At 36.9% G+C, this 14873-nt stretch overlaps 1 protein-coding gene across 8 annotated transcripts in view; it reads left to right on the top strand.

The window, feature by feature from the left end:
* CCDC91 (coiled-coil domain containing 91) overlaps positions 1-14873 on the top strand; it is a 144130-nt gene that overhangs the window by 23599 nt on the left and 105658 nt on the right. For 7 of the 8 annotated variants that reach the window (XM_054076345.1, XM_054076394.1, XM_054076404.1 and 4 more), the window contains exons 4-6: positions 2976-3133; positions 4533-4721; positions 6704-6808. In XM_054076345.1, coding sequence (XP_053932320.1) covers positions 2976-3133; positions 4533-4721; positions 6704-6808 — 452 coding nt within the window. The remainder of the gene's footprint in view (positions 1-2975; positions 3134-4532; positions 4722-6703; positions 6809-14873) is intronic. The other variant, XM_054076356.1, reaches the window with a different exon arrangement.

A 14873-nucleotide genomic window follows, 5' to 3' on the forward strand; every position in this document is an offset into this window, starting at 1 on the left:
CTGTATTTCTCAGTGTGCAAGAAGAAATTAGAAATTATTTCTAAGGCCTCAGTTAGCATTTTTGCCCTTGAAAGTTGTCTTGGGCTTCTTACTATCTTTTTGAACGTTGATTTCATTTTTTCAGTAGACTTACAGTATGATAAAATATTTATTGGTATTATGTGGATAATTTTCTCTTTGCAGTACTTTGAATCGGAAAATGGTTATTAATTGTGGTTGCTGGTTCAGAAAGGGAGAAAAATAAGAATTTTGTACAACAGAAATATTGTACCATTTTTCTTCTTTCTACCAAGTCGATTACCAGAGGGCTTATGCAGTCCCGTTACTTAGCTGTCTTTGCTACTACTATAACCAAAGTCCAAAGAACCACCTGTTGTATTAGCTCGGTTCTGTCTGACTGTTTAACCGAGGTAAAGACAAGTAATCCTTCTTATTTAGTGTCATTATGTGATGGATTTCGTGTTTTTCTTTCCAGCCTTAATACAGGGAAATACTAAAAAGAATCACTACTGTATGCTCGGTTTCTGGACCTCAGAGAAATATGAGGGAACTACTCAAATATTGGTGTTTTCTTAGCTTGGATTCAGTAAATGTGTATTTGTAAAGTTGAAAAAAAGGAAAATATTTTTTAAAAAACACCAATGATACACTTTGGAAATCAAAAGCTATTGTTTTGAAAAGATGAGATCTTTCTAAGAACAGTAATGGAGTACTAAGTCTTATGTTTGAACCTTAAGTACAGTTCAGAACACAAAACAAATATTTAAGTTTTTAAGAACTTAAATTATGGAATATTTTAGTGCCTTATCACTAGTCCACCTGGTTCCCAGAAGAGATTCAAAGAGGCTGACTGTATGAATTTATTATGGCTGGCCAGAAAACTGATGATTATTTTCATAGTTTGTAATTGTAAGACACTTCTCAGGGGCTTTTGGTCTTTAGATTCATAAACTAACCTTTCTGAAGGAAAAAAAAAATTGTAATGATTATGTTGTTCTCAAATAATTCCGTTGTTTGAACATTAATATTAATATTTAAATGGTGCTGTCTTTTAATACAGTGGCCAAATCTGACTGTGAATGTGGTGTTATTGACTTCATAGATGTTAGTGGGAGTAACTTGATATACTTTTTTATTTAAGAAAGTAACTCTCAAATGTTTTAGACTCTAGAATGGTCCTTGCAGCAGAAAAGCAAGATACATCGATGAAAGAAATAATTATTAGAAAGAAAGTTTTGCTTTGTTTCTTCTTAAATACAAACCTGTGATAGAATATTCTTAATATTGGACAGTCAAACATTCAGAAATTATGAGATTAAATTTTTTTTTAGGTACAGTTCTGGCAATGACTTATGTCTGTATTTTATTTCAGCCTTCTTGGGCCTTATGACTTTTGATATACTGTAATTGAGTAGATGCTACTTTTCTACTCCAATCATGTAGTTTTATTACAGGCAAGTTTTTGTTTCAGGGGTTCTGAAACTGTTCCGTTATGATAACTAAGGCATGGTAAGCAGGAACAATTGAGGGGTCATCTTCATAGGTGAATTTTGAGCAGAACTAAAATGGCAATGTAATTTTACCAGTATATACACAAGAGGAATTAATTAAGAGATCTTGAATTACAGACATAGCATGTGTAATTCTAGGAATGTCTAATTTATGAATCTTTAATGTTGCTGAAAATGAAAAGAAATTTTTATAAAAAAGGTATTTGAATGATGCCTTGGAGAGTTGCTACCTTTCTCATCTTCTGCAAAGTCATGTATTTAGTTGAATAATTTTAAACCACAGTTTTCAGAGGTGGTCACCAGTTGTTGCTTCTCATTTCTAGGCTTTATTTTGACAACTTAAGAAGTGTTCTTTTTCTTTCTATTTTTTCTTCTCTCTCAAAATGCTAAGCATTCATTACTATAACTGAAAGCTCAATTTGATTATAGAAGGTTCTGCATAGACCTGTATTATATGAAGAATGAAGTCTTATATCTAGTATTCGATACCCTAAAATATGTGAATACCTTAAGCTTTAATCTCCGTTAGTCTCCATTCCTCATCTGTATTCTGACTGTTTCTTTTTTCTACTTTTGTGATCATTTATTTATGTGGGAGCAATGCCTATACTATAGTGAACAAGAGCAAAAAATGAACACTGACACCACAACGATCAGTGTCATTCTAAGTTTTATCTCATGAGTTGACAGTTTTATTCAGAGAAACAGCTTGTCTGCTCAGTCAGAATTGCTGAGTACATTCTTTTAGTTGTTTTTCCATCTGTTGGAAATTGATTTCAAACTGGAATTCAGGCTATCAAGTGATATTATAAAACTGAGATTTTAGTGTTTATTTTAGAAGCAAAAAGGTCTTCTCTGTTGTCGCATTGTCATTTGAACTAACAGTAGATAATGGTTATAGGAAGCTGCCTTTGTAAGCAGACATTTGGAAGGGTAAGAAAGAGATTAATAGAGTATTTTGGTGGGTTTCACAGATATCTTATGTACATAAAGGAAACTGAATTACCTGGACTGATTCCTGTTCTGTTTACTGAAGTACTGTCCTCTAGGCTTTTTATCTAAGTTTCCATTTTCCCGCTTGGCTGTTCTTTTCCTGCCTAATGTCCAAGTCTGCTGTTGCTGCAGTTAGCATCCTGATATTTTTCTGTCTTGTGGTCTATTTTCATTCTCTTAGATGAGGTTTACTTGTTCCTCTATGTTAACCTCAATCCCAGAACTGGAAGATAAAGGAGATGAGACATGGAGTGCCTGGATTCAGGAATTAGTGTGTCCTTTTGAATGCCTCTAGGTTGATGTGTACACTTGTGCTGCGTAGGCATACGCATACCCCATTAAACAGGGAAATTGACTATATTTGTTGCCACTGTGATGGGTTTTGCTAGGTATAGATTTCAGAAACAGAATTAATTTTTGAATGCTTCTTCATACTGTGTATGTGTTTTCTGTTTTTATTCCTTGAATTAGTATCTGAAGTCCATATACCTTCTGACATCTTTCTGGAGCACTCTGGGCTTTCTTCCTGCTTGGTTCCTTCTGACTCATTCACTATATCGAGTGATAATGTGGCAACAGCTATTCAAACAGACACCGATGTTATTAACCCAGCTGTTCTTGAAGAACAGGTAAACCCACAATTTTTGTTTCTGCATGGGAATGTGATGTATTGAATGTCACAGCATTGTATCTTTTCTGTGCCAATTTAGATTGAATTGCCTTTTAAAAGCAACAGATGATCTTTGGATTTGTGTGATACAAACTTTGAAGTAAAATAATTTTTAAAGCCTTCAGCTTTTCAGGTTCCAACAGCAATTTTTGGCAGTGCCAGACTCTAACCTTGAGTAGTATTCAGAAGTAGAATTAGTGCATGTAGCTTCTTGTAGATTCTTACACATAGGGAATTCAGAGCAAAACTGCCCTTTTTCTTGCTCACTGTTTTGTCTGTGGGTCTTATATATTCATGTACAGTCGAGATCTTAGCTATTTTTGTATGTTGCTTTCTTTGAATCCCCTGAGAGCTACTTTATTGAAAAGTCGGTCTTTTACTTGAGTGAATAAAAGTTATTAAGGGAATGGATTAAATCATATCAGTCAAACCTCTCTTATTAAACATATTGAGATGTTCCTTTCTCCACCCATACCCAAATGTCAAGTGCTTTTAGCTTTCAAATTTTTGCTGAACATGTTTTAGCTGAAATTAATTTACTGGCTTTTTCCTTTGAGTTCCTTTGCTGTGATTTAAACAAGGTTTTGCCTTTTTAAAACTTTTTTTTTAAGGAAGGAAAAAAAAAAAGCTTTGGCATTTGTTAATTATATCACAAAATGCCTCAACTGTGTTTTTTGTGTTTTTCTGATTACATGGTCTTATTATCAATGTTTCATCTAGTTTGGGTTGTGTATGCTAGAAGCCTCCATTTCAGTTTTTGTAGTTCTACAGTTCACTGAAACAGCATTAACTACATGTTGTAAACATGTCCCAATTCCTCTTATTCTGTTGGTCTAGCCTCAAGATGAGATATTTATTTTAGCAAAAAAAATTTGTATTCCTTTTCCATGGCTACTGTTTGCTGTCTCTGTTGGGTGAAAACATGGAGTGACTAATCCAAGGAGAGTTTATTTCCCTGTAAGCCTTATGCTTTGAGATGAATGATTCAGGTTCACTTCTGTCTCTTTTGACCTGTTTTGAGTATTTTCACCTCGTTGGAAACTGAGGTATCTGTGCCATCTTCCTTCTTAAAGCCTTCTTGTAAAGTATTCTTAAAAAGCAATTGAGGAGATTGGAAAGACTGATATGAAGCCTTTTAGAATTACTAGCTACTGTTCCATTTTGGAGCTTTCATCTTGACTGGCAGATCCTACCTGTGAGAGTGTGCCTGACCAATTTCAGAGAAGTGTTTCAAAAAAGTAACCTTAGTATTTACAGTTCTTGGGTTCTGTAATGTATCTGAAAATGAAATTTGACTTGACTGGAGTCAAATTCCCTTTACCATATCCTTTACCATTTTTGTTTCTTTTATGAATTAGGTTCAAGCAGATATTCCAGTTGCTTCTTTGAATGTAACTGAAGACAAGACTTTAATTACATCAACCATTGCTTTGGTTGATGCTGAGACACAGAGAACAAATGAACCAAAGAGCTACCTTCAACAAGCGGTTGCAAACCTGGAAACCAAGCTTTGTACTGCTGAAGAAGAAAAATTAAAAAATAAAAAGGTATGAATATTTCTTTTTAATGAAAATGTTTGGCATTTGTATAGGATTTAAATACAGCTGGAGCTCGCAGAGATTTGCAATGTAATTTTTGTAGAAATCAGCCAAATTCCAGAGAAATTACCCAAATTCAGCCAAAATGCTGGTTTTTTGTGTTTTTTTTTTAACTGTCTGGTGTCTATTTTTGGCTGTTTCTTTTCTGAAGCTTCAGGGAAAAAAAAATCCTAGTCTAAAAGGAGGAGGGAAATGAAAAAAATGAACAATTTTTCGTAGCAAGAAGCCATATTGTTGGAAGGTATAGTGGTTCCCCAGTCTTTTCAGAGTGTATGGTATGGTCACTGGAGAGGAAAGTGTATTTGGCTATCATTATGAATGTAACACCTGCTTTTTATTTCCTGGGAGCTCTGTTAACTGTCTTCATATTCTTTCTGACCTAAATATAAATATGATAGACCTGAATGTGATAGAGTACCAAGCAGGGCTACGTCTGTAGTTATGTGTCTGAGTTTAGCAAAAGGTCACTGAGGCGTGGGAGAGGAGTAAATTCAATATATGCTACTCTTAGTGTTGTTCCTTGCTATCAAGCTGCACTGGGGAAGGAGGAAATGTCATGTTAGAAATGAAAATTAGAATGGAGTTGAGTAATACAGCCAGAGATGAGGAGGTCTGGAATGGTTTTATTTTGCTAGGAATTAATTGTGTGGAGGAGAGCTTGAAGGGAAGCGTGATTACAGACTCTAAGAGTAGTTACGTTGAGAGCTAGGCTCTGAATTGAGGAAGTGTTACACAATCAGTTTCTTAGAGTCAAAGGCTTTTAATCTCAAGAACTGTTTTTATTATTTCATCCAAAAGCAGGACTGAACTAAGCAGACCTGCTCTTACTGTCCTCTTTATGACCTTCTCACTTGTGCTTTTGTTTGAATAGCTGTACAGTGATCTGGCAGGTCATTTGTTTCTATGCTGGCTTCCTGCATGGCTGCAGAAATAAGTTGTTCTTGAGCATCTGAAAAGGTGCCAGCAGCTTATGTATAGTAAGAATGAGTTTGGCAAAAGCAACATCTGCATTAAGAAAAAAAAAAAAAAGTCTCTAGCTCTTTGTATAGCAGATAAGTTTGAAGTTTATTGTCAGTACTGTCATTCTCCTTCCTTTCTATTAGTTCATGTTGGGCAGGCGTCTAGGATGGTTCTCTGCAAGATCACAGAGTATTTTTTTTATTTTTTTTTTATTTTGGAGGTGTAGATAGAGATCGTTAGGGTTGTATGTAGTGAGATTTTTGTCTTTTTAGTGAAACCATTTGCTAAAATACGTTTAATTTGTTTTTCTGCATTTGAAGAGGAGCATAACAAGCTGTTAAAGATATGGAAATAGGTAGAATGGAATAGTTCCAGTTGGAAGGGACCTACAACAATAAATTGGTCCAACTACTTGAGCCCTTCAGGGCTCACTGAAAATTATAACATGTTAATAAGGGCATTGTCCAAAGGCCTCTTAGACACAAACAGGCTTGGGCCATCAACCTTCTCTCCCTAGGAAGCCTGTTATGGTGTTTGACCACCCTTTTGGTAATGATATGCTTCATAATGTCAAATCTAAACCTCCCCTGGTGTAGCTTTGAACCCTTCCCACATGTCCTGTTGCTGGATCCCAGGGAGAAAAGATCAGCACTTCCATCTCCACTTCACCTCCACAGGAAGCTGTAGGGAGCAATAAGGCTACCTGTCTATCACCTTTTCTCCAAACTAGACAAACCTGGTGACCTTAGCTATTCCTCAAATGACATGCCTTCCAGTACATGTCTTTGATTTTAAATACCTTATACTCCTTGAAAATGGACGATCAGAGTTTTCTTGCACAACCCTTTATCTGTGTGTATTATAATAAATATATATTTCAGAAATTGAATCAGTTGGAATGATAACTGAATCTGTATTTTCACAATTTCCAAATATCTGTAACTTCATGTATTTTATTTTGTAAACTATAGGAACTAGAATGTCTACTGGAAAAATATAGTATTCTAGAAATTGATTTCTTGAAGGAAAAAAAAGAAAAAGTAATTTCACATCAAGATCATTACGAGGCACTCCAGGTAATATCTTTCTAGTAGTATCTTACTTTTTTCCAGGGTGGTGGGGAGTTGTATAGAGTATATTTATGTCCAACAAATATTCTGTCAAGAATCTACAGGACTGATCCAAAGCCTTTTGAATTTAAAGGGTTTAAGATCAGTCTCACATTTGAAGCTAGTGGCAACATAGGTTTAATAGCCCACTTGCACAAGTGTATTATTGTGACTCAAATCACTTATCCTTATTATGATCTGTTTCATGGAACAGATGAAAAGAACACTTTACAGTAGATATGCGTTTAACAATAACTTAGCATGTTCTAGAATAGCTGTGGCTAATAATTTGTAAAATGTTAGCTGACATGAATATGGACTACTTCGTGTTACATAATAAAAATCTGTGTAATTAGACATTAGACAATGGAATTAAAATCGTTTCCATTGCAAAAATCAACATTGTTCATTAAATAGATGTATGAAGTCTTGCATACAAGACAAATGTTTCATTGAAGTTTTCAGTCTTCTTCAGTGTTGTAGCAGAGCTAACTAAATATTATAGACTTAGAACATTTCAAAAGTTTCTTCTTGGTAATTCAGCTTCACTTTAATTTTTTTGGTGCACTGGATGGTTTTTAAGTAGCTATTACATTTTTTCCTGTTTGTACTTCAGGGTTGCTGTAATAATTTGTATTGAATTCCTGGTTACACCACTTCCTAGAACTGATGGTAATATAATCATCAATTTTTTTTTCTTGTTTATATGTGTAACATCCTACTCAATGAAAGAAATGTTCACTTAGCTATGTTATAAAACTGGATTTTGCTTTAAGACCTTCTGATTTGTGGACCAGCTAAATGATCATCATAAACTTCGTCTTGTCTTCCTCTTGTTTTTTTACTATTACTGTAAGAAGTAACAATAAAATTAGCTTTAAAATTCAAGATTAAACAGAATGTGTAGTATTTTCCACATTTCTGTCACTGTAACAGCTAGAGACAGTAAAGGGACAGCAGAATAAACAAATCACTATTAGCTAGTATTATAGAGTTATTTGGATATTTAATGCGATGGTCTGTCTGAGATCTTGAATTCATACAAGCTGGTAAAATTAGAGTTACGATTCCTGCATTCCCTCTTTGCTGTTTGTACTATATAAGAGGCAGAATAACATAATGTAATTCTAACTTCTTTGCATACAAAATGTAGCTGCATTTAAATTGCTATGGGAAGAGTAATTTTAGGTTTCTTGACTTGTGTGCAATGTTGCAACCATAAAGTTGTATAAATGCAATGTTAGCCTAAATTCCTTACTTATTTAGAGAGGAAGGAAACATGCAAATAATGTCTGATTTTTATTTAGTTTTATCCGTGTGTCAGTTTTTTTTTTTCTTTTTTTTTGATTATATAGATGTATATATTCATCTCAACTTTTAACACCCCAACTCTAAGTGAGGTGCTGCATGTTTTCAAGGCATTCAGTGCTAATAGGTCATATATGGTTTTGACTGCAGTGCAGAAATAGTGGCCATTTTAATCCTGTAACTCTACAATTTTGCTGCAGCTCCATTGAAATATGTTGTAGTAATGAACAAATGCTGCATTTTAAAACTAGTAAAACCCAATTTGTAATATAGTGAAAGGCCATCGATAGCGAATTGAATATCCTGTTTAGGAGGGGATATTCTCTTATTTGCAAATCAGAGAGGGAACATTTAATTTGGAAAGGGAACTTAGTTCCTGGGTCTGCTGCTCTGAGTTGGAACTTAATTATTTGGCTAGATTGTTGAGCTGATAAGTCTTCTGATGTTTGGTCTATCTGTAGACAACTGTTTGATGATTCACTAAGTACTGGATCATGCTTTTCCCCTGCTATTTCTTTGATTTACCACAGAGTCACATTTGAAGTAATACTGCACTGCTGCTGGAAAATTCTGGTTGCAGTTGTACACACTTTTTCCCATCATCAACCCTTTCTGGAAATTAAGCAGGCTAGGTTTTTTTTTTTCTGTTTTTTTTTTGAAGAACAATATAGTTGATGTGGTATGATCCTTCTTTTTGAAATAGACTCTTTTCTTTTGGCAACTGACATCTGTTCTTCTGACTTAGTAAATCTATAGTTGTTTTGAAAGCACCAAAAATGTTTTCTTTTGGAATCCTTTGTTTCTGTTCTACCTTCTTTTAGGGAAAGTTTTTAAAAGTTATATTGAAAAGTGACTTCAGTGTGCTTTCTTTGTTTAGCAATATTCCTGTTGTTGCAAAAAGTCACGATTAAAAATGAATTAGCTTAGTACTATCATTTCATTTTGAATTAGAGTTTTGTGTGTGAAAAAGCATGTCCTATAGACTCTCTGTTTAAATGATATTTTACAAAGGTGAGAGAGGAAGCTTATCATGAAGAAAACATTGATAGGTAAGTGCATAATGATCCAAAGAAACTCCACTGGATCATGCAGTAACACCTGGCTTGGATTAAATGCCATTGTAACCTACATACAGTGATTGATGGTATTTACTTTTTGGTTTGTTTATTTCTGTAACTGTTGATGTTGAATTTTTTTGAGTACCTCTGCAAATGTCACATCTGAATTATAAAGCTTCAAATTACGAGGAAAAGACTTAAAGTGCAATTAAGTAAAGAAAGGAAAAAGTGAACTTCAGATTTTGGACTATTTTCTTCCCTCCTAATTCTGAGAGATGAAGTTGTTTAAAATTCTGATTAATACTGCCTGTTAATTTTGTGATTTATATATATTGGACCCATATATCTCACACATTGATATAAAATTTAGTGCATACTTGGTTGTCTCTGTCTCCCTGTTTTTGGAGGTGATGCTTCAAAATTTTAAAATACTTCATAAAGCATACCAAAAGACTTTGTGTTAGTGCTAGATTATTCCTATAGTTTTACCTTTAAATTGTACAAGCAGTGATTTTTACGTACTTACAGTTTAGGACTGAACATAATATGAATCTCAAAAATTATACCTAATACACGTAAAAATTTGCTTATCTTCTTTCTCAGTTCCCTGCATCATTTGATTTTTACCCACTCCTCCTTCTCTGTTTTTATTCATTTTTCTATTCTCTACTTGTTTCTGTTGCTTCCCTAATGGATTAACTCAGGTCTTCTGTGCCTTCTGTCTGCCTTCACCTCTTCCTTTCTTTTCTAGTGTTGACAACTGGGGAGTATAATTTTGCCTTTAATATGGGTACCAGCCAGCCTTTGAGAGAAGAACAAACTGGGATCTTTAACTTCCCAAACCTCTGTTTTCTTGTTAATACAGGAAGGCTGTCCGTTTCTAGCCAGTGCTAGATCTGCAATAAGTGATCCATCAGCTGTCCATATGATGAGGAGACTCAGTGGCTGAAACCTGAGTACTCATGAGAGAAATCTGAAATGCACATCTTCCTTGATTAATAGGCCTGTTCATGTTGACAGTAGGAATTGCTTATTTGCAATGCACGCACATGCTCTGAGAGAAAGCCTCCTGTTTTGGAAGTTCCCTGTATTGTGCTTTTAATGTACATAAGCAATCATGACCTTATACTAACATTTATTTCCTGAAGTAATTTCAAGACGCAGTCTTGCAGTTAGCTATCTAGTAAAGCAAGCTCTTGGCAGCACTTGCAGTTGAAGTGACAGGGTGAAATGGTCATGTTTACAAATGCTATTTGGCCATATGAATAAATTTTTTGTCCTGTATTAGAAGATCTAACATTCTCTGGAGGAGGTACTCCCTGTATGTTAATACTCTAGTAGATATAGTGCCACCCCAATGCATACAGGTACGCCTTTATCCTGTTTTGATAAAGAGACCAATTTTTCTGCTTGAGGTGGGGGCTGGGGGTAGCTCTTGGGAGAAAAAAAATAATGATAATGATGGAAGATAACATCCAAGAATTTGTCTTTTGCCATGATATTGAATTAAATACGGTACAGCATGAGTAATCATGCTCTTGCTTCAAACTGCAGTTCACCTTTAAAATTAATTTTGGGTCATTTTGACTGCAAAGGTTATCTCCATTCCAGAGAAACCGGTGAAGAAGTGACTTAGCAGATTTACCTCTGTTTGCAAGATAAGTATACCTTGATGTGTTTATTACAACAAATCTATGAATTTGGTAAATGAAAGGATGAAAATATTTGTTTTTCTGTGATATTCCCCCTCCAACATCTCTATATGAATTTAAGAGAAAAAGTTAGTTTTCCTTTACTGAAATGTGATAGTGTATAAGAATGCTTGTAGCAGAAAAGCTAAGCTGTAGCTTATTTGCTACAGCTTCAATTAGACTTTAGATAATTTCACCTTAACTTTAGGTCAGATTAGGGAAGGAGAGTTGAAAGTACAGTTAACCATAGGTTATGAAACAAATTTTTCTCTTCTTGACCTGGCTCTGGAGATTTAGTGATGACTGACATTTCTGAATTGTGTAAACAGCAAAAGTACCATACTGCTTTACTGTCTTTCCTGTTTCTGAACTATTGCAGTGGGTTAAACATAGCTGCTTCTGTGCTTGCACACTAGCTGTGTTGAAGCAGCTTAATGATGTATTTGTTTTGCCATGTATGGACACTTGAAATAACATTTTATTATACTCTACCTGGGATTTTAAGTGGGAATTTATTTACTAATTAACATAACCTTCAAAAATCTCTCAAATTTGCAAAAAAAGTTTGTATTTCTTAATGGAAACTGGAGTCTTAAAGTTGGTTCAGTCTTGACCTATATCCAAAGAGTAACAGTCAACAGCTCAGTGTCAAATGGAAACCAGTAGCAAGTGGTTGCTCTTCTAGGATTCGTAGTAGGACCAATGATAAATATCCTTATTAATGACATGATGAGGTTGACTTACACCCTCAGCAAGTTTGCAGTAGACATCAAGCTGAGTGGTGTAGTCAATACACAGGTGGACTGTGTATTGACTACCACAGGTAGTTCTCTGCAAAACTACTTTCCTTCAATTTGACCCTTATTGTGTACTGGTGCATTTCCTTTTGTTAAACTCTAGCTGTCCATCAGAAACTGCCATGGACGGTAAGGGAGATACTGAGTGCTGGGAGTTTTTCAGGAATGATATCCTAGAAGGACAAAAACAGTTCATCCCCTTTAAAAGTAATGGAAGTGGGTGGAGTGAGTGGGAGACATCCCCGCCTTGACTTAACTGCGAGCTTCTAAGTCTGCTCAAAACCAAGAGGAGCATACCAGAGAGGAAAAGCTAATGGATACCTGTTGAGGACTACACAGGCATTACCAGGGTGCGCATAGATGCATTTAAAATCTCAGCTAAAAGTGAAATTGGCTAGAGACATCAAAAACTGCAAAAGAGGATTCTTTAGATATGTAAACAACAAGCTGAAACAGAAGGAAAATACTGACCTGCAGCTAAACATGAGATATGAATTCGTCACCAACAATGCTGAAAAGGCAGAGGTTCTTAACGCTTTGTTAACACTTGTCTTTACCAGCACTGTTGAGCCCCAGGCCTTGGGTACAGAGGTCGAGGTTGATGCAAACACAGACCCTTAAGTCATCTGGATCGTGGGATCAAGTGTACCCTAATCAAGTACACTGATGATACCAAGCAGGATGGGAAGTGGACACTTCCGAAAGGAGAGCCACCCTGCAGGAAGACCTGGGTAGGCTGGAAGAGTGGGCTAACCAGAACCTTGTGAAATTGAACAAAGACAAATGTAAGGTCTTGCACCTGGGAAAACATAATCTAGGAGTGCAGCACATGCTGGGATCTACCTGGCTGGGGAACAGATCTGTCGAAAGGAACATAGAGGTCCTGGTGGACAAGAATCTCAATATGAGTGGACAGTGTGCTGCTGCAGCAAAGAGAGTCAACAGGATGCTGAGTTATAGCAACAGTGGGATTTATTCAGCACTTGTCTGGCCACACCTAGAATACTGTGTTCAGTTTTGGTCTCTACTCTACAAAAAAAAAGTGTGGGCAGGCTGGAGAGTCTAGAGAAGGGCTGAAAGATGATCAAAAGACTGGGAAGCATGCCGTATGAGGAAAGGCGCAGAGAACTGGGTTTATTGAGCACTGGGGGGGGAAAAGGCTCAGGGGAGACCTCATCACCAAGTTCCAGTATTTAAAGGGTTCCGCTACAAAGGAGATGGGGGCTCCCTTTTTACAGAGAGTCATGTGGAAAATACTGAGAGGTAATGGGTACAAGTTGCTTGTGGGGAGATTTGAGTTGGACACAAGGAAAATTTTTCACAATGAGAACAACAGGTCATTGGAATAATCTCCCCAGGGAAGATTCAGCTGGACAGGATGCTGAGCCATCTTGTCTAGACCATGCTTTTGCCAAGAAAGGTTGGATCATATGATCGTTGAGGTCCTTTCCAACCTGGTATCCTGTGATTATATGATTCTGTCAAGGGCTTACTGAATAGCAGGATGATCAGGTGTATCACCAGCTCCTCCTGGTTTTGTGTAATCTGCAAACTTGTTGAGAGTGCATTCTGCCCTGTCAACCAGGCCATTAAAGAAGTTAGACAGTAATGGCCCCCATATTGACCCATGGGGTACGTACTTGTCACTAAGGGAACATTCTGCCACTGATCATAATGTGTTGGCATTCAGCCAGTTTGAAGTTCACCTCACTGTCCACTGTCTAACCCACATGTCCTGAGCTTGTCTGTAAGGATGTTCTGGGAAACAGTGTCCAAAGTCTTGCTAAAGCAGAAATGAACAACATCCACCACCCTTACAGCAGGAAGCTATCAAGTTGGTTAAGCAGGATTTTCATTTGTAAATCTATGTCGACTATACCTTCTTGTATTTCGCGTGTCTGGAAATGGTTTCTGGGATCAGTTGGTTCATTACCTTCCTGGGGAATGAGATGAGGCTGATGGGCTTGTGGTTCCCCAGATATTCCTTCCTGACTTTCTTGAGGACAGCCATAACATTTGTTTTCTTCCAGTCTTTGGGAACCTCCCATGATCACCACGATTTTTCAAAGATAATTGAGAGTGACCTTACAATAATGTCAGGCAGCTCCATCAGTGCTTGTGCCTGCACCATGGACTTGTTTAAGTCTGCTTTGTTTTAACATTCCCTAACCTAATTGCCTTGCACTGAGGGTTTAAGTCTTCCTCGATTCAGACTTTCCTTTGGGTCTCACGGGCTTGGGTTTCTTGAAGGCCAGTCTTGCCAGTAAATACTAAGACAAAAAAAGACATTTCCCTTCATCTGTTAAACTGGTGAGTTCTTCCTGTAGCCCTTCACATCCCTGGCCAGATTCAAAGTGGAGTGGGCTTTGGTTTTCGTAACCCCATCTCTACAGACTTGGAAAGCAGCTCTGTGTTTCTCTTGGGTCACCTGCTCCTGCTTCCACCTCCTGTATAATTCCTTTCTGTTACAGAGTTTAGCAAGGAGCTTCTTGTTCATCCATGCAAGCCTCCTTCTGCTTTTGTTTGATTTCCTGCTTATCGTGATGGACCACTCTTGAGCTTGGAGGATATAATCCCTGAATAGCAACCTGCTGTCTTGGAGCCCTCTTTCTGGGGTTGTATTCTATAGAATTCTTCCAAGCAGACCCCCAAAGAGACCAGAATCTTATCTCCTGAAGTCCAGTGTTGTGATCCTGCTTTTTGCCCTGCTCTTTTGCCTCTCCATAACTCCATCTCATGGTCACTGCAGCCAAGGGAGGCTGCCACTGGTCCTTCCATGTTTTCAAGTTATCAGTGTGCCCCAGGAATCTCTTGCATTACTTATGCCATGTTGTATATTGTTCCTTCAGCAAATACTGTGGTGGATAATGTCCTTCATAGTACTAGGGCCTGTGAATGGGCTTCTTCTCATTTTCTGGAGAAGGCTTCTACATCATCTTTCTGTAGACCATCTGGTCTATAGCAGACAGACACAGCTATGTCCATTATGCTGATCCATCTGCTAATTCTGACCCATATGTTTTTGACTGATCATCTACCCTGAAACAGCTCCACAAATTCCAACTCCCCTCTCACATAAAAGGCAGCCCCCTGTCATCACCTTTGTGGTCTCTCTTTCCAGATGCATGCATTTATGATTCTTGAAAAGGGGTTCTGCAGGAGATTTGAAACAGATCTT

Source organism: Cuculus canorus, chromosome 1, assembly GCF_017976375.1.
Source record: "Cuculus canorus isolate bCucCan1 chromosome 1, bCucCan1.pri, whole genome shotgun sequence".
In the NCBI taxonomy this organism is placed as follows: Eukaryota; Metazoa; Chordata; class Aves; order Cuculiformes; family Cuculidae; genus Cuculus; species Cuculus canorus.